General features: G+C 38.1%; 1 protein-coding gene across 1 annotated transcript; it reads right to left on the bottom strand.

Moving 5' to 3' along the window:
* Window positions 1-3,269: 3,269 nt before the first annotated feature.
* CENPW (centromere protein W) lies at window positions 3,270-11,103 on the bottom strand. Its single transcript, XM_072332471.1, has 3 exons — window positions 10,710-11,103; window positions 6,393-6,506; window positions 3,270-4,308 (listed from the first exon to the last, which is right to left on the bottom strand). The coding sequence occupies exons 1-3, from the start codon at window positions 10,797-10,799 to the stop codon at window positions 4,282-4,284; spliced, it is 231 nt and encodes a 76-aa protein (XP_072188572.1). The 5' UTR covers window positions 10,800-11,103; the 3' UTR covers window positions 3,270-4,281.
* Between the last annotated feature and the right edge of the window lie 13,617 nt (window positions 11,104-24,720).

The following is a 24,720-nucleotide window of genomic DNA, read 5'->3' as shown; positions in this document are numbered from 1 at the left end:
AAATATTGGGAGGCTAAGAGCGAGCCAGTCCTGTAGGACCTGCTCTTGGTTCCCTTGAACAACTGCAAGCACAGCAACAATTTCCTAATAGTAAGTCTGTTACCTACATTTCTTTTGTAAACCAGAAGTAATTTTAAGTTTGTCTAGGTGGTCTTACCTGCTTTGTCCATTTTCTTGATCTTATAAATATCTAGTTACTCAAAAAGGTGTTTCAGCAGTTTGGTCAGGATAACATTAATATCCCAGTCCACAGGAGAATACTACGTACAAAGACTGTGTGAATTTGATGAGTGGAGACTGCAAAGACAGCATACCCTCGCCATGGATAACAAAACACCAAATGAATGAAATTCAAGTGACGAACTCTTCAGAATCAAGAGCTTACACCATACATCTTCAAAGTTAGGATCTGTCTTTAGCGCAATACAGATGGTGTCAGCATCTCCTTGCCCTAGATCTGAAACTACTTAAACTTGTTAGAAATTTGTTCAGTTACACTTTGTCATATCTACACAGGCCAGAGCAGCTCCTACATCAGAACTACAGAGCCATTAATTTGTATCAAAGAAACTACGCAACAATGCATACAATACATTAAAATGAACAACTACAGGCACTACTTTGAAACAGTTTGGAGAACTTAAACTGGACACAGTTCACAGCTGTGAAAAAGGGCTTTTTGTCTTATTGTAATCAGCACTTTAATTTAAGCTACTAGATCATCTAAAGATGCAATGGTAAGTCATCTAAAAAAAACACCAAAACATTTAAGAGTTATGATGCCCTATCATTAGTTGCTCTAAGCTGATAAAAGAGTAATGGAATGCCAGCTGAATCTGCAATCCAACCATTAATAGCTACATGCCTGCATATAAGGTTGTTTGTGCAGTACCTTATAAATACATCCTGACACTATATGCCAGTTTCTACATATGAAGCTATGTTGTACAAGTAACTATAGATCTTTAGCAAAGTAAGAAAACAATCTAATGCTGGAATGTTGAGCTTACAGAAAAGATGTTCAAAATTTGTTACAGCCTCATGAATATCATACACTTTCAGCATGGATGAACAGCATAATACTTTTTGAAGAGAAAGAGTTTTCTGTTTTATTATTAATTGTAATTGCTCCTCACATGTCAGCAATACAGGCTTTGTAGTCTTTAAAAAATAAATCTGAAAGCATCACAAGTATATTTTTTAATAACAATAAACAATGTTTTCTCTTAATAGGAAGTTACTGCAGGGAAGAAAAGGAGTCAGTTTTTGCTCTATCTCCACCTTATGGCTGGAAAAAGAATTTACCTACCACTGCACGCATATTTCTGTGTTTTTATCCCTATTATTGTATCCCTATAGCCAGATTATATTTATTACTTGTACTTTCAAATTTAATATTCAAATAATCACACACTTGAAAGAACAAAGCTCCAAGACATAAATGTCCTCTCTAGCGCCTGAGTTAATTTGCTGAATCAAAACAGCAAAGCTCCAGTCTAAGTTTGGATTCGCACAGAAAGGTGATTATTTGGGCCAACTCAGAAGTGTAGAGGTCCACATGTTGCTGCTGATTCTGTAAGGAGTCCAACAGCTAGACCTCCCCACAGATACCCACTTTCACTGATATACCATTCATAATACTCACACCTATATTTTGTAGTTTTAAGTCTAATAATCAAGTGACTTGCACACAGTGCCTTATTGGCTTGCACCTAGTAAGAGACTAACATCAGTTACTCTGTAATATGAAATACAAAGGCTGCTAGAAGTACTTTTGTCAAATTCTTCCATTTCATTATTGCGTCTTTTCTCTCACACTGACAGTCATAGTGAAGGTGTGGAGAAGTATGTGAAACAGAACACCTGGAAAAACTGTAGAGAATGAAAGAATGGGAAGACTGAGTAACTGCGTAGTATACCTTTTACTCTGTAAGTCTTATGTGCCGCTTTCCTGAGAAAATGAAAACTCACAACTGTTGTCTGAACACCTATTATTTTTCCTTCCCAAAATCTCTTGATTCCTACCTTTGCAACTGAAGAAACACAGAAATCTCAGTCTACATTTCTGAAGGTTTCATGAAAACCATCAAGTAGAAGAGGCCCTATTCAGGCATCAGCATAGCTCTTCCCTCAATTCTTCCCTTCCTCCTCCTAGAGAAACCACACAGGAACTCAAATTACAGAACCCAACATCATTAGGCTCTTACCACAAATCTAGTTTTAAAAGAATGCTTTCTCAAGCTACATCTTTTAATATTTTGTCATTAGCCATCTGTCTTTATTAGAGACTCACTGACCAAGGAAATTACTTAGTACATCCTCCAGTGCTATCATGGAAGCGTTTTGGGTAAGTAGGCAATGCTGCTGTGATGAGTTTATACTCAAAAATGAAGAGACTGTGTATACAAAGGGGCGTAGAAGAGCTGTCAAATATGAATGTAAGTAATTAACCTTATAGTGTATATTCAAGAAAGGCCTAATAGCCTTCCAGTTAAGTATTCAGAAATGCATACTATATCAACCACCTTAATTTTCAATAAACATTTAAGAGGGAAAGCTGATTACCTGCCTGCTTCAGCTATGACAAAATGTTCACAATATAGTGGCAATCTAGTTTTGACACACTCCGATATGGACTTGTCAGGGCTTATGGAAAAATGCCCCTTTCCTCTAAAAAGAAAAAAAACCAAAAAACATAACACCTTCTTAGTTGTGAATACAGCCCAAGAAATCCTATAAAATAATAAACAAACAACTAAACATATGAATGCCTGGTTTCAACTCTTGCCTCCCTTCAGCAGTGGTAGCTGACCATCCATCTACTACTTGGGAATGAGAACACAACATTAAGCCCTCAGTGATTCTTTATTATCTGCAAGTAAAAAAAAAAAGTTAAACCAGTTATTCAAACATGCTTCAAATGAAGCAGAAAATAGAACTCAGATCTCTCCAGTGAGGAAAGGTACGCAGTTACACAAGATGTGCAACTCAAATACTTCTATAAAGGGACAAGAAAAGGAAAAATAAGAGAAAAACACTTCAAGAAAGAAAATGTAGCATCCTTTCTTTCTGCATATTGTAAAAGGGCATTTTGCAGATTGGGCAGGATTAACAAGTTTGTGGACAATACAAAATCTGAAGTTCTGACACCACTACAGGTTCTTTAGATTACAAAAAAACCCACAAAAAAAACCCTTACAAAATACAATCCTTTTTGCTGCTTTTCCAGAATATACTCCATAATGTGTCAAACAAATGACTCAACGCATAATAGTACAAAAAAAATCTTTATTTTGAAAATCTCTCACTGTGCATATTACCTACTACAGATTGCAGAAAACAGTATTATCAGCTCAAATAGCTAGATTCAACTAGAACTTTATTAAAAGATTAACTAAACAAAGTATTTAAAACACAGATTGGAATTCAAGACTTTATGTAACATGCAATTTCCAGGCTCCTGACAAGTTGGAATGACATTCAAAGAGTGGTGAAAGAAATATCAAGTATCATGTCAACTTAGACCCCGTGCAACAGTTTTGAAGTTACCTTCACATCAGTTATGCCTGGTATTCCTCCTCCCTGCTTCCAACATGCATCTGTTCACAGCAACTGAATTAGAGGCCACCAACTTGTCCCATATACCACATCAAAAGAGAGCCCAGCTTAACAGTTCAGAGAATGATTTCTAAACATAAAATACATATTCCTACACTTAAACATAGAAGTGTTAATTTGCTTTTCAGTCATTTTAAACCATTCAGACATTTATAAATAGAGCACAGCCAAGGTATTTAATGTATTAACTTCTACAGCACTTATTTTGGAAGCCAAGATTTTGCCTATCTAGTAAATTTACTCTGAATTTGCATAAAGGAATTAGTGAAATCTGTGTCTTTACTGCTGCTACTCTTAAAAAGTTTCACACTTTTGATGATACATACTGGAAGAATGTGTACAGTACAGGGATCCTTCCATTATTATGGGAGAAATGAAGTACAGCAAATCTTAAATTTCACTATCACTAATCATTATTGGCTGTAAGTGATACATTCTAAAATTATTTATCAAATGGATGAAGACATTATAATGTGCACGCACGTACGTATTTTTCAAAAGCAGAAGATACACGGAGTCAAGAGATGGACATAAATAAAACTAAATGCTTTCACGGGTGCAAAGTTGGCTCACAGGATCTCAAGTTGTTAAGAAAGCACGGAAAAGTGTTTGGAAATTCCATTGCTGTTTACTAGCCTCTGCATTTACTTTTTTTTTTTTCCTCTAGCCTCTGCTTTTCTTTAAAATAACCTGCAAAAAGAGAAAAGTATATTTATAATTGCTTGTATCTACATTACAATCCAGGCAGCAATAAGATCCAAAACAATACTTAGATACTCAGATCAGTGGCTCTTCTAGCCAGCAATCTGTTTCCAAGAGTGGAGTGACCAAGGGTAGAAGTCTATGGAAAATGATAGGAATAAAGGAAAAACATATATAAATATGCCATATCAGAGAATATTAAAACCCATAACCAAGAACTTTGTAAAAATAAAAGGCTTTATTTCTTCCCCCCCCCCCCCCCCCTCCCCCAAATAAATTGAATGCCAAGAAGTATCAATAGCACTCTCAAGTCCTCAGCATATTCCTTGTTGCTCTTATCCCATTGGGCCTTACACAAAAAGAAAAAACTAGAATTTGAAATCATACAGCTATTACGCTCAGTTCTTGTTTGCAGCGCCTTACTTCTTCACATATTAAAAGTGCCCAGACCCTTGGAAGGACATTTTTTGGTTTGGAGTTTAAGTTGAAAAATGAACTTCAAAGCCCAAGTGGGACCACTGAAGTGTTAACATTATTAAAATACAGGCAGTTTTTCCTTTCTTCTCATCTTAAAAAAAACATATATAAACGGAGCAAGAAATGTTCAAATAACATTGAGATTGCAGTTAAAAAGAAATTACAAATGCATAAGATTCCAACTGCAACATTAACTTGGCTACCCTACATATTCTGTATATATTTCTGTTACTATAGTAACAGAAACTATCAAACTAAACATTTTGCTAGAAGAAAGAAAGACTGAAGATAAACAGAAGCCACAGGACGAATATATCAGGTGCCACTGAGTGTTACTCTTTTAGTTTGCACAGCGGCAGAAGGTGGTTGAACAGCTAATTCAGTACATTAGACTGAATTAGACAGAGAAGATTTAGGTTAGATTTTAGGAAGAAATTCTTTATTCAGAGTGGTGAAACACTGGCACAGGTTGCCCAGAGAAGCTGTGGATGCCCAATCCCGGGAGGCGTTCACAGCAAAGCTGGATGGGGCCCTGGGCAGCCTGATCTGGCGGATGGGATCCCTATCCACAGCAGGGAGTTGGAACTGGGTGGTCTTTAAGGTCCCTTCCAAAGAAAGTCATTCTATAATTCTAAAGCAGACATATCTCTCCAAGTGAAGTCAGCTGAAAAATACAACAGGACTCCAGGCATACTTTGACACCAATTCTTTCTAGGGAGAGAAGACTGTATAATCCCTTCACCTTTCCCTTATTCTACACATACACAGAACTTTAGAGTTCTGTAACACAGACAGTTCCTCCTTCACATACATTCACACAGCAATATTTATGCTGAACCCATGTATTAATTCATATCTTAATCTTCTCTTAGTTCTTCCCTTGTTGAACACAACACCACACATAGTTTATTTGCTCAAACAAGTATCAGCACAAGGCTACAAGAACCCACTTAAAACATCTTTCAGACTAAGGTAAGAATTGAAGATGCAGATTTGAACTCTCCTCCACTTGCTCCATAAAGCTTAATTTACATAATTTCAGTTAAGATATTAATTTGACATTAATTTGAAATTCATCTGAAATAAAAGATCCTCCAACTTTGGAACTTGTTTCAGTTCCATAAAGCTCAGACTCTTCGTCCCCCATCCCAAAGCCACATCAAGTAGCAACAAGCTTTTGGTTTGCTAGTCACAGCTGTTCATAGGCAGATGTGAACTCTTACTATCCATTCAGAATAAAGGTGTCCCCTGTCAAAGCAGCAGGGAGCTATAGGACTAAACAGTCTTATAACACAGAGCAGTTATTAATGCATTTGCCAGTGCTGTGTAAGTCACAACCATGTAGCTTTCAGCCCACATATGCGGCAGTAGACTTCAGCGAAGACATACTCGCATATTGCAATATGAGTATAAACACAGAATAATTTCATAAAAATAGGGCTATACATATTGGCAAGTTAATTCAATGTCTTGGTGACATTTTTACAAGCTTTGGATTATAGTTAAAAACATTAACACTCAGAAAACTTATGCATGTGCTGTTGCAATATATTTTACATTGAACAGAAAATGAAATACAAAAAATGCCTTATTACCTTTGCTGCAGCTATAGTATGCTCAGGTTTAATTACTTTACTTTTGTTCTCAAAAGCATTTGTCCTGGCTTCTTCTGCTAGACGCTGGAGAAACAACAAGAAGCTCAAATGTACCTTTAAAAGAAGAGGAAAAAAATAAATAAATTAGGAAGGATTCAAACAGTTCATAGACAGTTTGTGTTGTTAGAGGTCCACTGTTTGAGACAGAATTCCTATATTTGATTGCTCCCAAATTCCTGAAGAGTCCTCTCAGGAAAACAAAGTTCCACTCTATTCAAGTCTTAACTTGAATAGAGTTAACTTCATGAAAGAATAGACAAGGCTCTTGTTAAATTCTGAAGAGTGCTTTAAAAGAGGTCATAGAGACATCTAACAGAAATAAGATCTGGTTTATATTAGGAGGGTTGTTGCAGGGTGGTTTTTTTTTTGTTTGTTTGTTTGTTTTCCCTTTTGTAATGGATTGTAAACCAATAGATCAATTGGAGAATCAGAAGACTTTTTGTGTACTATTAGATCTAATCAGCTTCCAGTGACAAAACCAGCCAGACTCTTAACAAACAGCAAATCCATCCCTGCCTCATCGCCAAACATGCTGTAGACAAATTCAAGGACTTCTGCCTTTTTCCAGTGCAAGGGGGCATTGACATATATTTCTCTAGCACAACTAACATGCCATTGTCAGAAGGCTCCATCCATTTATTCCCAGCTCATCATTTAGCCTTTCTACATGATTGCAGTTTGATACACAATCCTGCTCTGTTCAGTATCAGAATTTCAGCAGGCAAAAAACTCCAAAATTTATTATTAAAAACTACCATTTAAAAACACCTTTGCGTAGCCCAGCATTATACTGACCTTATATGAAGCATTTTAATAGTCCAGCATTGAAAGCCGGCAATAGCGCCTATTGTCAATTAAACCTTCAAACACTTGGTTTTGTACAGCACGCAAAGTATTTCTTCAATCAAGAGCTCAAAAACATTAGTGGAATGAATATGAATTCGGTGACATCCTTCCTCTTCATCATATCTTTTTTGACCAAATAGCAAGCTACAGTTTGGAGTTCATCGGAAATAGTTTGGCAGTGTGTTCAGAGCAGAAATCTGTTGTAACAAGTGTTTTAATACTCAAATGACAGACAATTCTTTTTTAAGTCTGTTGAACTAAAAGAATGACATTTTGCAGTAGATACATTTACATTTTTGTATTTGGAAGCATCTTCTCCACAAAGCAGAAGCTCAGGCAGGTTTACTCTGCAAAACATCAAAGCTGCTTTCAACTTATCTTTAAGTTCCTCACGAAAAAGTTACCACAGGGAAAAATATATATATATCTGCAGTGACAAACATTATAAAGCATCAAACATTATAAATCTCACTATTAGACTCATTAACATAGAGGTCAGATTCCTAGGAACAACCTAAGGGAGAAGGGGGAACAAAATCTTTCCATGCTTCATTTCTTCATGCTGAGACACTGTTTGCAAGGACTAACAAACTACTGATGCGGACAAGTTCCCTCATTTTGTGTTGACGATATAACTTACAATTTCTTAGAAAATATTCAGCCTTCAATACTCATTAGGCTCCATGCCGACCACAAAGACAAAAGCGGTCACTCGATGCTTTTCTGCAATGTAAGTACAAACCTGTATTTCTAGCATAAAGCAAGCGGCTGAGTTTCTGTTTTTCTGCTATAATTTCAAGCTAGAACAGTGTTTACACAGCTTGTCTCAGACAGCTGGGTGGGAGGAGGTAACATTCAAACCTGAGCCTTTACCTGTTCATTTCAAAAAGGGAAGAAAGCAATTGAACTCTAAACATGGTGGAGAAACCTCAACATTATTTTTATCACTTCAAATATATTGTCAAATTCCTTCAGTAAAACAGAGGAAGATGTTATTACTTAGAAAATGGTTTCTGACGAAGCTTCAGAGCTCAAAAAGAGATCTGAAAGGGGAAAGAAGAGACTGAATTTAGACATACAAGAAAAAGAAGTGTATTATGATTGCTCCTAACACAATGAAAGACTAATCACTGAAGATACCACTAGTTTACAGAAGACAATCACTGAAGAGTCAGCAAATAAATAATCAATTACTACATAATCAATTATGTAGGAAAACCTCTACGCTAGACTGGATTAGTACCACAATGGATTCAAACAAAGCTGGGATCACTCAGGAAAACAGCCTTGGAAATGAAATAGCCAACTCTATTTTACCGCAGAAGACACAAACAGCTTCCTCAAAATGTATAGTTTGGTCTCGTTAAAACAAGCAGCATATGCGGCCAAATCAAGATTTGTAGAGAACAACAGAGAGAAGCTTAAAATAAACACCTCCACTCAAAACCTGTTGCTTCTCTATCTCCAGAAGCTAAACTGTTTTGTTTTGTTTTTTAAGAAAAAAAATAGATCAACACAGCTGGAGTTACGTTTATTTATCCATAGGAGAAAAATAATAATAATAATCAAAGGGAATGAAAGAGCTGTTAGCCACATGCCTGGTTGACTACCATGCACAGTCAGCACCCCTGAAAATTCCTTCTCAGAAAAGGGTAAAATAAAAAAGGCAGGCCTCCTATGTACTTTGACATCACCAGAAGACACGCTCTAAACTTCCACGACACCATGAAAACTTGTTCTAATCTCATCCTTTGTGTTGGAAAGAGTGCTCGCGCAGTCCTATCTTAAGCTAGGTCAGATTGTTGTTGGTCATTAGCTTCAGTCAATTCAGATTACTGACTGTTTGCAGCCAACGCAATGCTACTGCCAGCAGAGGCAGAGATATGAACCAATGGCTGAAACTTGTGAGGGATGCCCATTTACCCCTTTTCAGACAGCCATGCTTCCTCCAAGCCAAGGTAATACATGACCATAAAAACACAGACCAACTTTATCAATGACTACAAAGAATGTATTAATTATGCAAGTTTGTTTAACAGTTTCTACTGCATCCCACTGAATAAGCCTTGAATGGTTCTGAGCATGAGTAGAGAGAGGTAAGGTCCTTAGTCCACACCATCCAGATAGCAACAGCAACAGGAAGATACATTCTGTTATTAGGCCAATTAGAAAAGTAGGTAGTGTTTACATTCAAATGTAAATGCTGTCATGTAAGCACCACATCAATCTAGTTATATGCATAGACATACTTTATTTGGTATATCTGCTTTGAGCTTTATGTAGCCAGACACCAACCTTCAGACATGCAACTGCAAGACAGCTTTCATTCATACAAAATACATAGTTCAGATCAGTCATAATTCAAATCATACAAATATACAATCCACATCACTGCCCTCAGAATCACACACGGCAAAAAAACAAAAACACATTACAGCCAAATTAATTCAGGCAATCAAATCACTTCAAAAGTATATTTTTCATACACAGTTCTTTCCCTCTGCAGCTACCACAGGTTCTCCAAAGGTCAGGTTCCTTTGTACAGTTGAGCGTTATTCCAGCAACATAAACCCTGTGACAAATCTGTTACTGCAGGTCAGAATGTGGTGGGTCAGCTTTTCCTGACTTGCTCCGTAAGGCTCTGTAATCCCCTACACCTTTTCAGGGGACACTTTTGACCCATGGATAGGATCCCAACACTTATTAGATGACTAAAAAGACATTCCAGTCCTTAGTTTTACACTGAGATTACTTGAGACAGCCTCCCAGAAAAACACTGATTCAGGACTCACCGACAGCTTAGCAACTCATTAATCAAAGTTCTGCTGAGTACCACCTGCACACCACAACCACTCGACATCAACAAACTTCTGTGCATTAAGGTCACTTACAGCAGACTCCTTTCTCTCAATCCATCTACGCCAAACTCTGGGAACAGCAGTGCATACTTGTGTAGTGACACAATGTTTACACGTAACCCTGTCCCCGAGTCCCTACACTCATCGTTAGAGAAAACCCTACAACATATTAGAGCAGAAAGCAGTCATGCTACATATCAGCCACACGACTGCACTAACCACTTTCCCATCTTCCCACCAAACCTGCTCCCTCTCTGATAATGCAAAAACACTATTAATAACCACCTGTCACCCCGTTATTCTCAACAACTCCCACCGTTCCTGCGCACACACCCCACCAGCCCAGGGGCCACTCCGGGGATCAGATTAGAACGCTTCATGATCGCCCACAGGGCTCCAACCGGGAACAGACGCAGCCAAAAGTACTACCGATCCCGGCCCCACACGACGACTCCCGGGGAGGCCATTACGGAGCGGGCGGATCCTTCCCCGGCCCCCCCCCACAACCACCGGGGCCTCAGCCGGCTGCTGGCTCGCCGGGCTCCCGCCTCACCAGCAAGTCGGTGTTGGCCGCCAGGCGTAAGTGAGGCTTGTGTTTCTTTATGATCTTCCGCAAAGTGCCGCGGGACACCGTGCGCCTCATCCTCTTCCTCCCGCTTCTCCTTCTTCTCCAGCCGCCGTGACAAGGCCCAGCGCCGCCCGCTACCGTTCGAATCCGCCGCCTTGACGCAGGCGCGCTGCCGCCGTGACGCACTTCCCAACGGCCGAGCACAGCGCCGCGCCCGGGGCGGGGCTGCCCCGCGCCGATAGCGTGTTGCCCCGGCAACCGCTCCGCGGTCGGCTTGACGGGGAGGCGGAAGGCGCTTCTGTCCTGAGCAGCTTCGCACAGCCGGAAAGCCGGCGCCGTGCTAGCGGCCGCTGTGTGCTCCGCCCGTTCTCTAGTCCCGGTTCTTCCCAGCCCCACAGAGACGCGGACTTTCGGGACCCGAATCCCGTAGTTGTCAGCTCGCATGTCGCCATCCGCTGGTCGAACGGGAGGTCCGGATGCAGTGAGAACAACCCCGACCCCGTGCTGGAGTCGCACGGGTCGGCTGGGCACTGTAATGGACCTTTGCTACGCAAGAACCTGCAGTGCAAGCCGCTTCCCTTAATAACCTGGTTGAAACTTTAGCCTGTGAAAAAGAAAAGAACATGGCAGTCTCTTGACCGCCTTTACCTGGTGTGCAGAAGGTCCCCAGAATGGAGGGAATGTGCCTCCTAACGAAGCCTTGGGCCCACACCCGTGGGTTTTAAGCAAGCATTTTACATGTGCAATGGAGTTTGCTTACTGCAGAAGTGGAGAGAGCTGTACAGCACCTGTGTTCCCTACGCAGTTGCCCTGTGTCATATTGCTGGGGGATGTGATGCCAGGGAGTGCAGCCTGTGTAGACTGCAAGTACCAGGGCTGAATTAGCGCTGTAAGCCTGCACAGAAATGAGCCCAGAGAACTTGTCCTGCTCTGTACAAACACCTGGGCAAAATACCATACCCAAATGTAACCCACACATGTAGACACACTCATTCTCAAAGCAGACACCACTTTAAAGTGACACCCCTCTCTCACATCCGTCCCTGCACGTCTCTTTCAGTGGACGGATGCAGCTGACTGAATACAGGTTTCCCCACCGAGGGGCCCCTGTAGCTTGGCATTCTCACTGCACTTGGTCTCTGTGTACTTAGTTGGAGAAAGGGTCAGGATTTCATACTGAGGTATGGAGCTTTTCAGCATATTTATTAGTTGTTGGGGTTTTTTTTGTTTTGTTTTCTTTGGCCTGTGAGATGTTTGCACATTTATACGTTAAGTCAACGAGATAAATATATTACCTTCATTTTAATATATCAAAATTATCAGCGCGTAGAGACGAGCTGGTTTCGTTAAAGTGTACTATTAGATCTGCATGATTTGGTTTTTTAGTTAATTTTGCACAAAATGTGGTCCAAGTAGAAGTATGATATCTGACAGCGGGAGAGAATTTAAGATCTGCCAGTTCTTCATACTGTGTTGGGTATTTGAAAGTCATGCTTTGTTCTTTCAGCTCTGACTGTCACTGGTCATTAATCATCAACAACATAGAGCCTAAAATCAGGGTCTCATATTTTTTCTGTAAAAGGATAAGCACTAAAACATAGCTTTTTTTTCTTTCTTTCTTTCTTTCCTGCAGCTTAATAACAATCACAGTTACTGGCTCAGCTGCACTGACAGAAGTAAACATTTGTTTTGCCACTTAACTAAATACACATGACTCAGAGCTACATAGGGTCGTATGCTGTAATGCACACATTCTACACATAGAAACTTGCATCAGGATCGACGATAATTCATCATGTCAACAAATTCGAATTTACAGTAGTTCACGAGGCTTTACTGAGCTGAGAATTGGGCCTTGCAGTCTTGTACAGTCAGTAGGAAACTAGTGTGGGCAATCATTTTACAAACTGTATGAGTTGCAGAACTCCACTATAAGTCTGGAGCTATTAAAATGTGCAATACAGATTTGAAACTCTGAAGTGACTTGCATAAATAACACTGAGAATCAACACTTGTAACTACATCTCCAGTCATGTGTTTACTGTATGGATAATATTGACTGAGTAATTAAGTCTCTTATTAAGTCTAATAGACCTGTGTTGGTTCTGACAGTTTTCTATTTCTAATGGACTGTTCTTTGGTTTTAACTATAGGAAATGGTAATGTAGAATGCTGTCGCAAATCTATCCATGTACAAGTTTTCTTTCTTTTTACAGTTTCAAAAATGTATGATATTAATTACTGAAAGCAATTGAGAACAGAGGTCCAATGGAAAAATGACAAATTAATTAGAGGTTCTGGTCTACTGAGTGAGCATGAAGTTCTATAGATAAAATTTCTCCTTCAGTATGTATTTTACTTTATTCTCTTTGTCCATAAGTATTTTTGTAAATATGATTTTTGAATAGATAAAAAGAAGAAAAATGCAGTACAAGAAAACATTGCATACTCATTGCTGTGGACAAAATGATTTTACAAATTAAACTAAATTCCATAAAAATCACAATTTTCAAAATATTTCACTTGTACTAATGTATGGATTATTAATGCATTACAGTGAATCACAGAGCGACCATAAACTCACATTATATTCTGATTTTGCACAACTGTTTTCCTTTTTTACCTTTCTGGTAGAATCTTTAATGTTCTGATGTAATGCTGTAATGAAAAAAATATATAGATAGCTAAAAGAACCTTGCAAAATGAGTTTTAAATTAATTCTTGAAACACTGAAATTGTTAATTTTGTCATGCTTTTACAGCCTTCTCTTAAAAGGTATTTGTGTGCAATATAAATACATTTGAATGTGTTGCTAGTTCAAAATTACAGCAGTTTTGCAACCATTTTCTACATGCAGCTACATTATTTTCAAACAAATGTTTCAAAGAATTTCAACCAACAACATCTCAAGAATTTTAGGGGTTTCACTTTTTTTTTTTTTTAATCTTCATTTTTAAACACAGAGTCGTTCATTTCGTGAGCTGGATGCGTTTTGTGGCTTCGGCTGCAGCACAGGATCGTCCGAGATTTCCAGGAATATTTAACTGTGTTTTAGAACTAAGTGCACCATCTAATACTGATGACGAGAACTGGGAAATTTAGTAGTTAAAACTCCACCATTCCTCTCTGACTTGTCCAAGTAAACAAACAGCTTTTGCAGTGTTTGAATCAAGGCAATTTCAGTAACATACTTTTGTTAGCTTTGCTTCCAGATTATGTGCATTTCTTGAAAACAGCTTAGTACATGCTAAGAGGCCTAGCTTGCATCCATCACTACTGAACTACAAACCAGTAAACATTTTATTTTCCGTTTCTGTAATGGGATAGAGGATTTTAGAGACTAATTTTACCCACTCCTCTAATACACTGTAAATTGAAGCAAGTGTGGTGTTTGGAAATTGATTGGAAAATCAGGGTTTCATTTCTGTTCTGAAGTTTTTATGAGCCCATCTCAGTTGTTAAGGGAGTTATTTTGTTTCTGGATTCTGACATCTTCAGACAGGCTCTTCATCAGCTCTTCATCAACTCATGATTTTAGTTATAAAGAATGCTGAAGAGCTCTATTTTAAATGTGCGATACCTTGACATTAATAATCACATTTTATAGATTCTTTGTAAGCCAAAGGTCCCTTGGTCTCCTCTCTGCTCATACAGTGTGTGTTAAACATTTTCTGGTGCTAATCCAGTTTCAGTGGCTGATGAAAGACTGTGAAAAGTATCCTGGATAAGAATGTCAAAGCCTAAAATCTTTTGATCTGTTCTTCAGTGATGAAAAGATACCTCTAAAACAGAACATAACAATTCAGCAAACGTAAACTCTTCTATAATGTAGTTGATAGGCTTGATCTTAGTGGTTGGAGGTATGCATGCTGAGTCTCCTATTACACCTGTATATTCTTTGTTTTGAATGTAGGATAATTCAGGCATGGTTGAAATCTGTAGAAAAATAATAGAAAAAGAAAATACAAAGGAGTAAATTGTATGTTTTTCTCTCCTCCGTGGAACTTATGCACATCTCCTGCTAGTAAAAGAAGGTGTAAATGGCAACTTTGTCAAGAAACTTTTTTCTTGTGGCTATTGCTATCAGTAATATGCAATTTGATTGCAATGGTGAATACCAGCAGCTCAAAGAGAAAGACAGCTCTCTATTTTGTTTTGTTTTATTTCTATCTATTTTCAAGTCCAGTGTTAAACAGTGAAAATAAGAAAGGCACAATGCCATAAATTATATTTGAAATTCACACTATTTGCTGCTTTTAGGTTTTAAAATTCAAGTTTCATTTCTTCAGGATATTGTGTATATCAGGTCTCTGAAGGCTGTGCTGAGCCTGCCTAACATCAGTTGACTTCTGTACAAGCAAGAGACTGTCCCTCAGCCTGGTGTAACAGTTGGAACCGCAGTCATAAAAACAGTAAGAGCATATAAATTACAGCTCAGTATTCACTCACTCGTAGAGATATTACATACTTGCTATTAAAAAAAAAAAAAAAAAAAAAAAAAAAAAAAAAAAAAGTATAACATTTACACAGTTTTTAAAGTACTTTAATGTAGGATCACGTTGATGCATATATACGTTTGCATAGGCATATTTCCATTTAATTCTGTAAGAGAAAGTTGTTTATTTCTGTTGTTTTCCAATGGAATTCATAAAGTTGGCTAAATAGGAGAAGTAAATACATTTCATCAGGTACCCACTTTGACTGCATTCCTGTAACCTTTGTTGTGTCACTTTTAGGTCTTTGGATTACTTATGTTGTGCTCCTGTATTTACTGAGGCAGACCCATTCAATTCCATGTCAGTCATATGTCCTTCAAATTCTAGAATAAGCGATATTATCATCTTCAGATGTGTTTTCCAAGGCTACATGCAGTCCAGAGGGATCTTCACCCATCTCTAGTTGGATCAGATAATCCAGATCTGCTAAGAAAAAGAACACCTTGTCTGAGAAACTTTCACAGACCTAAACAACATTCTGAAAAGTACCTGTTATCTGCCTTCCAAAAAAAATCATTTTGTACACACACATTACAAACAGAGAAGGAGAGCACAAAGGTTAGTGACATATCCTGATCTCTCACTTTACTGAAAGCAGATCAAATTAATACAGTGTGATGAATGGTAATGTGTAGTATCAATATAGAATTGAAAGAAAGATTAATATACGTATATGTACAATTCAACAGCCAACTTTTTAGGGATACTTATTAGAAAGGGTAGATTAGAAGTGTTGATCATGAGAAGGCATTTTTTTCTTCACTTTGTTTTTCTCATGAAGGATAACTACATCTTTCATCCTCCCTAGAAGGTGTGTTAACATTCACTTCCTGCAAGGACCATGTTTTTCTCCATCGGGATTTTATTTTCAGTCAGAAAAATACTCCTCAATGTCAAGTATGCAATAGGTTTTTCCTACTTTTCTCTTGATTTCCTTCAGGTTATGTACTGTCTGAGATGCAGAATGATATGCTACAGAAAGGCCTGCTTTGCTGTGCATCTTTCCATCAATTATCTGGCCTTGAATGTAGAAGGAAGATAGGTGATCCCAATTTGAGATGTCAGTTCCTGCACCAAATAAAACAGCTGTGTATTTGTGTTTCTGATTGCCACTCATCCTCTGCTCCTAAATCCTTAAGTAATTCAGGAACAGGTCATGAGGACCCTGAAATGAAAAATACCCATTTCTGGCTTGGGACTGCATGCTTGTCTTGTGAATGCCCTAACACAAAGCTAATATACATGTATTTGTCAACATTAAAGCCAATTAGCAGTTCATCACGAAATATATCAAGTAAAAAACATAAATACAGTTAAATAATTTTTAAAATCTATAAAGAGTCAGTGATAACCAGTGCCTGCCTGCCAGCTGATTTGCCCCAGTGCCCCTAATAATGGATTACAGCCAACTAACTTCAAAGAGGACCAATGAAGTGACAGATCAGTTAGGTTTCAAAATAAGGAGAGTTGATTGCTAATTATTTAAATCCTACTTGGTGTTTCAGAAGCAAATTTCAGAAACTCATTTCTAAACAGCAATAAGCATAAAGCATACCCTCCCTCCCAAACAACCACACCAGCTATTCCAGTTTAGTATTAAGAATCAGTTCTTTTAAAAAAATATCTAAATGAAAAAGGTAAATTTTGTGAGTTTACTCCTCCTATAAGCATAATAGAGGAAGAGAAAACACATCATCAGATAATATGTTGAACTATAGGTATTACTAAAACATTTTCTCTTTCAGCTAGTTAATTGCAACTTCCATTCTTAGGGGTGCAGTGTTTGTGTTTTTATATATATATCCTGCTATAAGGTGTATAGAAAGAGACTTCAAACATAAATTATCTATTGAGCAAAAAAAAAATAAAATAATAATAATAAAAAAAAATCTTCTATTACCTTACAATCATTTGATAATATTTGCAGATTCAAATTTGATTAATTGAGTGGTAATTTGCAGAGTGAAAGATGTTGTATATACATCATGAATGTAAAGTAACCCCAGTAAGTAATGCTTAAATAAATGTAACTGACCACAGTTTCGTAAATAATCCACTGCTGATACAGGCTTTTTCTTCCCTTACAGAACAAGCATACTTTCTTCAAACAGTGCTTGACACAAAGGAAAACAGTGAGAGTGCAACGCTTCAGGTTAATAAAATTAAAAGACAGCAGCTGTAGTTGCTGCCTTGCACAGAGGCAAGACACTGCTCCCTCCTGAAAGAAACTGCATTGGAGCCTTAGCATAAGAATAACCATATTGTCTGAGAAGAGAAGCCATATCGGGTTTTCTTGATCTACTCAAACCAGTATTGTTACAACAGAAATATACAGTGAAGCACAGTAGGCTCTATCTGAGTTTACATAATCTAAATTAAACTACCACAAAGCAAAAAAAACAAACGTCTTTTGCATGCAGAAATTCACACCCCTTGCATCATCGCAGATACAATTATAACAAAACTAATGCACACAATGAGTCATAACAAAAATGCAAGAGAAAAGTGTCCTGCAAGAGAACCATCGGGAGAAAGAGAAAATAAAATAGACTTGTACAAGAGTATGGAAAACTGGGACTAGATGCTGGTTTTTTTGGAGATTTTCTAATGTAAATGTCATTCAGATGAAGGTCCACACTCACTGGAATGTTCAGCTGTTTTGCACTTCTTCAAATAAGAAAAAAAGCAGCTGTAAACTTAGCTTAACTCTCCAATTAAGCTGAATTTATGGCATCTTTACAATACCAGTGCAGAACAAAGCAGCTGGAAACAACAAGTAATTCTGATCCTAGCAATCCCTTTTTAGGGCTTTATTTGGCATTCTTTAGTCAGGCAAAACTTTGCCAGTTTGCCTAAGATTAAATTTAGAGGCCTCTGAGAGGCCTCTGAAGATTAAACAAAATTATACCATAGAACACATGTTCATAAATGCATAGACTTTAGATATTTCACTGTAACATATTTTGAGAGGATTAATCTAATTTAGTAGCCCAGTGAACTCAGAACAATCACCAATTTCTGTAGTTACCAGGATTACATCTTTGTCAATTTTACCTTTCTTTGTTTTTGTTTTTGTTTTTTTTAACAACAAAATAAATTGACTTTTATTTCCAAACTAAACTTAATAATAAGATTCTGTCACAATTCTTGTGAGTTATATGCATGGGTGGCAAATCTCCTTCTACTCTGCAGGACTGTACAGGAGTCCTGAGACACGATCCCGACATATAAAAGAAGCCACTGGCATCACTATGTTGATATACAGTTCAATTTCATACAGCTTCTCTTTATGATTGTCATTACAGAGAATAGTTTGAAATAGCTTTCACTTTTTCTTTATTTATTTAATTTTATTTATTTATTTATTTATTTGCATCTGTTCTGTATTTACCAGTCAGCTGCCTTTAGCAGACCCAAACAACAGAGGCTTCTTGTTTGTTCATGATGGGACTCCCCATTTTAATCTCATAGACTAGAGCTACTAAGGAGTGTAGTGTTGGGCTTAGTTGCCAGTCTGAGAGCAAATGTGGCAGCTATGGCTAACCTCTCTTCCCCCTAAAAAGTAATGGGTGACCTACTCAATCGTGACTATTGGAGTCCATGTACCATCTTCTGGATTGTGTCCAGGAGATGACTGGCAGAGTACTTGTTGCCTCATGCCACAGCTGAGTAGTTACTGCTAATGTGTGTGGCAGTGTTTGTGCACCTGTACCCGTGAAACAATGAAGTAATAACTGTGTGGAAGCAGTAACATTTGTCAGGAGGCTGAAATTCCTAAATAAGAAGTTGCATGTTTAAAATAAACAGGCTCAACTGTCCAACTCAGCAAAGAAACTGGTCTGTGCCAGGATTGTTTCTTGTTTTTATTTCTCACTCCAATGGGCCAGGAACAGAGTTTAGCAGATAGGTCTCCTCTGTGCTTGGGAATTACCGATATCTCTGACCTACAAGATCAACTTTTTGTACCTTTTCTTGCATGTCCTGCATCTTGTTCTGTTTGCCATGGCAGCATCATTTCACCAGGAAGAGTGGAAAGTCAGTATCTACATGATGAACAGCCTGATGTCTGCAACAGGTTTCTGGGAGCTGGGGAATGCAGTCTTCAGTCCCAGAATGTAAGAAGGGAATGACAAAGGTATTTCTCCTGGAGCAAATGTTCTCTATACACAAAGGTATCATGCAAAAGAGAAAGCAGAAAATAGTAGCTGCCAAATGGAGAAATAGTCTAGTCCACTAAATGATGGACAGTTAGTCTGGTAAACAGTCTGGTACTAATCTGAGCTTCAGCCATTGATAACAGGTTTGTTGTTGCTGTTGTTGTTGTTTGTTTGTTTTTCATTTGTTATTACGCCTTTAGAAGGTTTGCTTTAGAAGGGATCAACCGTGGAACTAAATTGTCCACAGTTTTTAAGCAGAACTGAGAGTCCTACTGTCTGACACTCAGAATTGCTTGATGTCAGTGGGCTTGCACAGGATAAGAAATTTATTAAATCTTCCATGAAACAGTTTCATTTCAAAGCCTGACAATGTCTAACTCTTACAGGAAATTAGAGTGCAATAGTCTAGTAACAAAATTGAAGCTTCAAATGAATACCTATAATCTGAGCATAAATTCGTGGGAGAATGTGCTGTATGCATGTAACTATATGTGCAAAAGGTCTGAATTTCCCTACCAGCAGTGTCTGGGTCCAGAGTTTTGATTTCAGTTCTTCTCTGTTCCATATTTAAACCTGAATTTAGCAATTAGATGAATAGATCTGCATTCTGGGACCATGAGCACTTCTTCATACAAGTAAAAAAACAGGTTTGGAAGTTCTCCTCTCTTTGGGAATATTTGATCCTAGAATTCCAGTTCTAGCATTTCTCTGATGGTCTGAAGTCTGCAAAACATGAGTGTCCTATATCACACAAAGAAAAAGGCTCAGTCAGATTCATCTCTCACAGGGGATATGAATTGCTATGTGCATAACTAGATGATTAATGTGGTTTTATGCAGCTTTACCTTTACTCTGGTATATCATAAATCTGTAGTACCACATATATGCACTAGTATCACAAGCACTGTGCATATAAACACAATGTCTAATTTTATGTCTCAGAGACAAGAACATTTAGGTGATACAGTTCTATAAGGCAATATCCTCAAAAGTTACTGAGGTATTAGTTTAATACGTTTAACATGCATTCCTGTCTTGCATTTCTTTTTAACAAAATTAGTGCTTGAAATAAACTCAGTCTTTACTGCTATACTGCTATACTGCTTACTCAAATAAAAGCTACTACCTACCAAAGAATCAGAATCTTTTTCTGAATTTTGTAGGATCAGTTGCAACTTCAGCATCTAATATCTTTGTAAACCAATACCTAAACTGTGTAACACGTTCAGTAAATACAGCTTGTCTTTTACAAGGTGTCTCCTAACACTGATTGTCAAATGAAGCACAAATATGTTAAAAAAAAAAAAAAGACTCCTCAATCGCTTCATGAGTAGTTGTCCACTTATTCCAGAGATCAGTAAAATGTTTGGCAAGAAAAGCATGAACTGAATACAAGTACTCATTCACATGTCAAAGCCAAAATTGAAAACACAGTTCAGTGGAGTTCAAGGACAAGAGTGCTGGAAAGGCATTGTTGTAAATGAGTGCAACAAAACTGTACCACTCTTCACCTTCTGAATTGATATCATGTACAGCTACATTTCTGTAGAACAGTGTGCCTGAGTGCAACTCAGGAATGTGAAAGCCTTCTCCTGCAAACAGGAGCCAAACACCAAGCTCTGTATCAATACATGGAAGAACAATTGCAGCTATGAAGAAAAAAACACACTTTCCCACCACCCAGCTTGTCTAAAATCTTATAGTGTGAAGGTGTGTTTTAAACATGATTTTGACGAGGTTGAATTTTGCAAACTAAAATAAAAGCAGAGTTTAAGCTCTCTGGAGCTTTAGCTGAATGGCAGACTTTATCAGTCAAACATAGGTGATTAGTTCAAAACAAAAATCTGTGAAGTTCTGTAAATTTAAGTCAGTGCCTGACACTTGGGTGCCCACACCTTCAAAATGAGCGGTGTGGGGAGCCCGGAGTAATAAGCACAGCTGTTAAGACCATATCTGGTGTTAAGAGCACATCAAGAGTGTCCTTCTTCATATGGCTAGATAGTTTTTCCATCACTTGTACTTCAGTATTTCTGAAACCAGGTGTTAATTTTCAGGGGGATAGGAGGTTTCCAAGCAGCTGCCAGGATTAATATAGCAGCCAGCAGTAAACGCTGAATAAGCTTAGGTACAAAATGTGTACCATCTGGTTTCAGGAGCCTCTAGCCAAAAATGTGAGGCCAGTTCCTTTCATGTCCAGAAATCTTCCCTTCACTGGGAGTTGTGAAATGGATCTTACCTTTGCATTACCTTTTAATTCACAGCTCAGAGGAAGATTTGAATAAGGGTCTTAAGAAAACGTTGCGTAAGTGAAAAATGGGAAACTAAAATAATGTGCTCAGTTGGCAAAAGATGAACACTATTGGACAAGCTGAGATCAAGGTTCTTGCTCAGTCTCACAGTAGTCCAGTTTTCCAAGATTCTACTTCTCTATCAGTAATATCTACCTATGCTCACCACAAACAAATTCTCCCTCAGAGTTGTCTCCCTGGACTAGTAAGTCAGTAAGAAGCTACAAAATGGTGCCAGTAAGGACTGATTTAAGACCAGGGAAGTGAGGAATTTGGTCTCTCTTGTCCCTCAGTGAGGCAGTCCTTCTGGGTTCTTTAGGTGTTTTGAGAGATCAACTGTTCCACATAAAAAATAACTGTACTGAATAATCTGATAGAAGAGACTAAGACTGGCCTTGTACACAGACATGAGGTCAGAGGGATGTGTATGGTCTGGGCCAGTGTAGACACACTGGAAGAGATCCAAGCAGATCCAGAAATTCCACTAAAGAAATGTGAGAAAGGTGTGCTTCCTGCAAATCATTCCGTCCCTTCTCTCTCAGGCAGTCATAAGTAATTGATAATGTAGCTTTCTTATCAAAGCCCTGAAGATATTAACCTACTGTCCCATTCAGAGAATTATTCATATCTCTGAGCTTTTTTGTTTCTGGGTTATATATTTATATAAAGCGCCGATGATAAGAAACCACATGATCCTATTTTTCCTTTAGTATCATCACTGCTTTCAACACATCGATTAACTCGGTGCTTTAACTAGATGATTAAACCCTTTCGAAAAGGGGCTGTCATGTTACTTTATTTGGTCAGACCAGACTATAATGATTTCTCAGTCTGCAAGCATTATCACAATGTAGATAAAACAGCTATGATAGTCCTGTTACGTTCCTGGTAATTGTGGGGTTTTCTACACTGTGGTGTACAGATAAAGTGAGATTTCCCTGGGGTCTGTGCAGCAAGTTAGAATAGCTCTACTATATGATCTAGCTGCAGGTTTAACAGAGATATATTTAAAGATGGGCAGATGAATAAAGAAGAGTCTAAACTGAGGCAGAAAAAATACAGTTTTAAAAGCCTGATGTTTTTATTTGGTACCAGTATCCAAAAGACTTAATATTCTGTGGGTTTGTTCTGACCCCTTCTGTGGTTAGTAGTCAAAACACTTTTCTGTATATGTGTGTTGTAATAATAAAGTGATAACCTTTCCGATATGCATCTCAGTAGTGTCTGATAATAGATTCCAGCCACAGAGCACTCTGAATTAACAAGTCCATCTATTCAGACTATTTTATAATGCACTGTAAGTAACCATTTCAGCAAAGGCAGTGATTTTTCTGCACTCAGGCACTGAAACATTAGTGGTAGTATAAATCCCAAGGTAGCACTCAGTGTACTTTAAGAGAGAAATTTAGTCAGCTTAAAAAAAATTTCAAAGGCTGTGGTCCACATTTGCACTCATCTCTGAATGTATGATAAATTGTTGATCCACAGATAGAGTCTTCGGTATTGTATCCATGTAGCGTGAAGCATCTGTAAGTAATAACTTAGGTAACTGTAGTGCACTGATATTTTTCAAAGTGGTAACAAAATACACATCCAAATACCAGTGTGTTTTGTCACTGGTGAACTGACTGCTATACTGCAGAACAGTCGTCTCACTCTGAAGCTGTAGGCTCCACGTTTAAAAGTAGGACTATACCACGAACTGCAAAACCACTTAAATAACAGACATGCCACAAAGTCCAACTAGATCCAGAAGGCTTTCCTGTTACTAATTTTCATCTGTTTTATTATTTAATACATTTACTAGGATCTATGTGGCTATTTCTAATGTTATGAAAGACACAGGGAGAAAATGATACCAAAAAAATACGGATCTTTATTTCATGTTGTCTGGTATGGTTCCCAAAACTCACACAACAATTCTATTACCAGAGAGAAAACATTTCAGTGAAAGCAAGTACATGCACAGCCTCTATCCAAGATGAAGAAGCAGAAATTTTATTACTCACTCTTCTTCAGTGTTAACAGCCAGAGGGAATACACTTTGGAAATCAATTTTGTCTTACGGGAACTCAATGTGGGTAGCTGCTTGATGTGTTCAGCTTCTGTATGGCCCAGATTCAGGAAGACACTTAAAAGTGCGTCTGACTGTTCATGTGGGTATTTAGGTATGCACTTAAGTACCTTGCTGAACCGGGGCTTGTGTTATGTCATATGTATTCACAAGGTCAGGCAAGCAGGCTAATAATTTTTCCGTTTTTTCTAGGCAGACCACAGATAAGTACAGTCACACCATACATTTGGAAGCACCTGCAATTAATTTATCAGATGTTGTTATCCAAGGCAATGGAGAATACCCAAGGCCACAGAAAATGTTCTGCTGGAGAAACATACTAATTTGCTCCTCAGTACAGATCCTGTAGACTGCTGAGAGGATCTGCATAGGCCAAACTTCAGGATAACAAAGTACCATTTTATTGAAATATGCTGCCTCAGTAGGCAGCAGTTGCAGCCAGTCTCATGCCCTATTGTATTAGACAGCACAAGGAAATGTGAGTTCGGTGCTCCAAGTGACTCACATTATTAAGAAGTGCTGCATGCCAGGGTTAAGGAACTGGAGAGCATACATTTGCCACAATGAAATGCTTAGCAAGATAAATCAAAAAGCAGATAATTTAGGAAGGACGAATTAAGTGCATGACTGCTTTTTCCCTCTTTAAAATCTGGCTATTAGCCCAGGTATTAACCTATCTAACCCACAAGTGAATAAGTTGTTTAGGAAACACAGTGATTCCAAGCCAAAATCTGGGCAATTTTTTTCTATTTTCCCTGGAAGACAACATGTGTTTAAGATTGCTTTCTAGACTGTTCATCTGCTCTCTCATTCTCGCTTCTAAAATTGTGGCACAGGAATAACTGTGCCAAGGGAAGCAGTATTTGTGAGAATGCTGGAGACTCATATCTACTTCAAATTAACCAGGTTCTTTCCCTGTTCTACCGCTACCTACGTTTGTGTTGAATAAACTGCAATATCCCACTTTGCACTTTGCAAAGA

The sequence above is a fragment of the Excalfactoria chinensis genome, chromosome 3 (genome assembly GCF_039878825.1).
Source record: "Excalfactoria chinensis isolate bCotChi1 chromosome 3, bCotChi1.hap2, whole genome shotgun sequence".
NCBI lineage: Eukaryota > Metazoa > Chordata > Aves > Galliformes > Phasianidae > Excalfactoria > Excalfactoria chinensis.
This window is presented reverse-complemented; position numbering and strand designations above follow the sequence as displayed.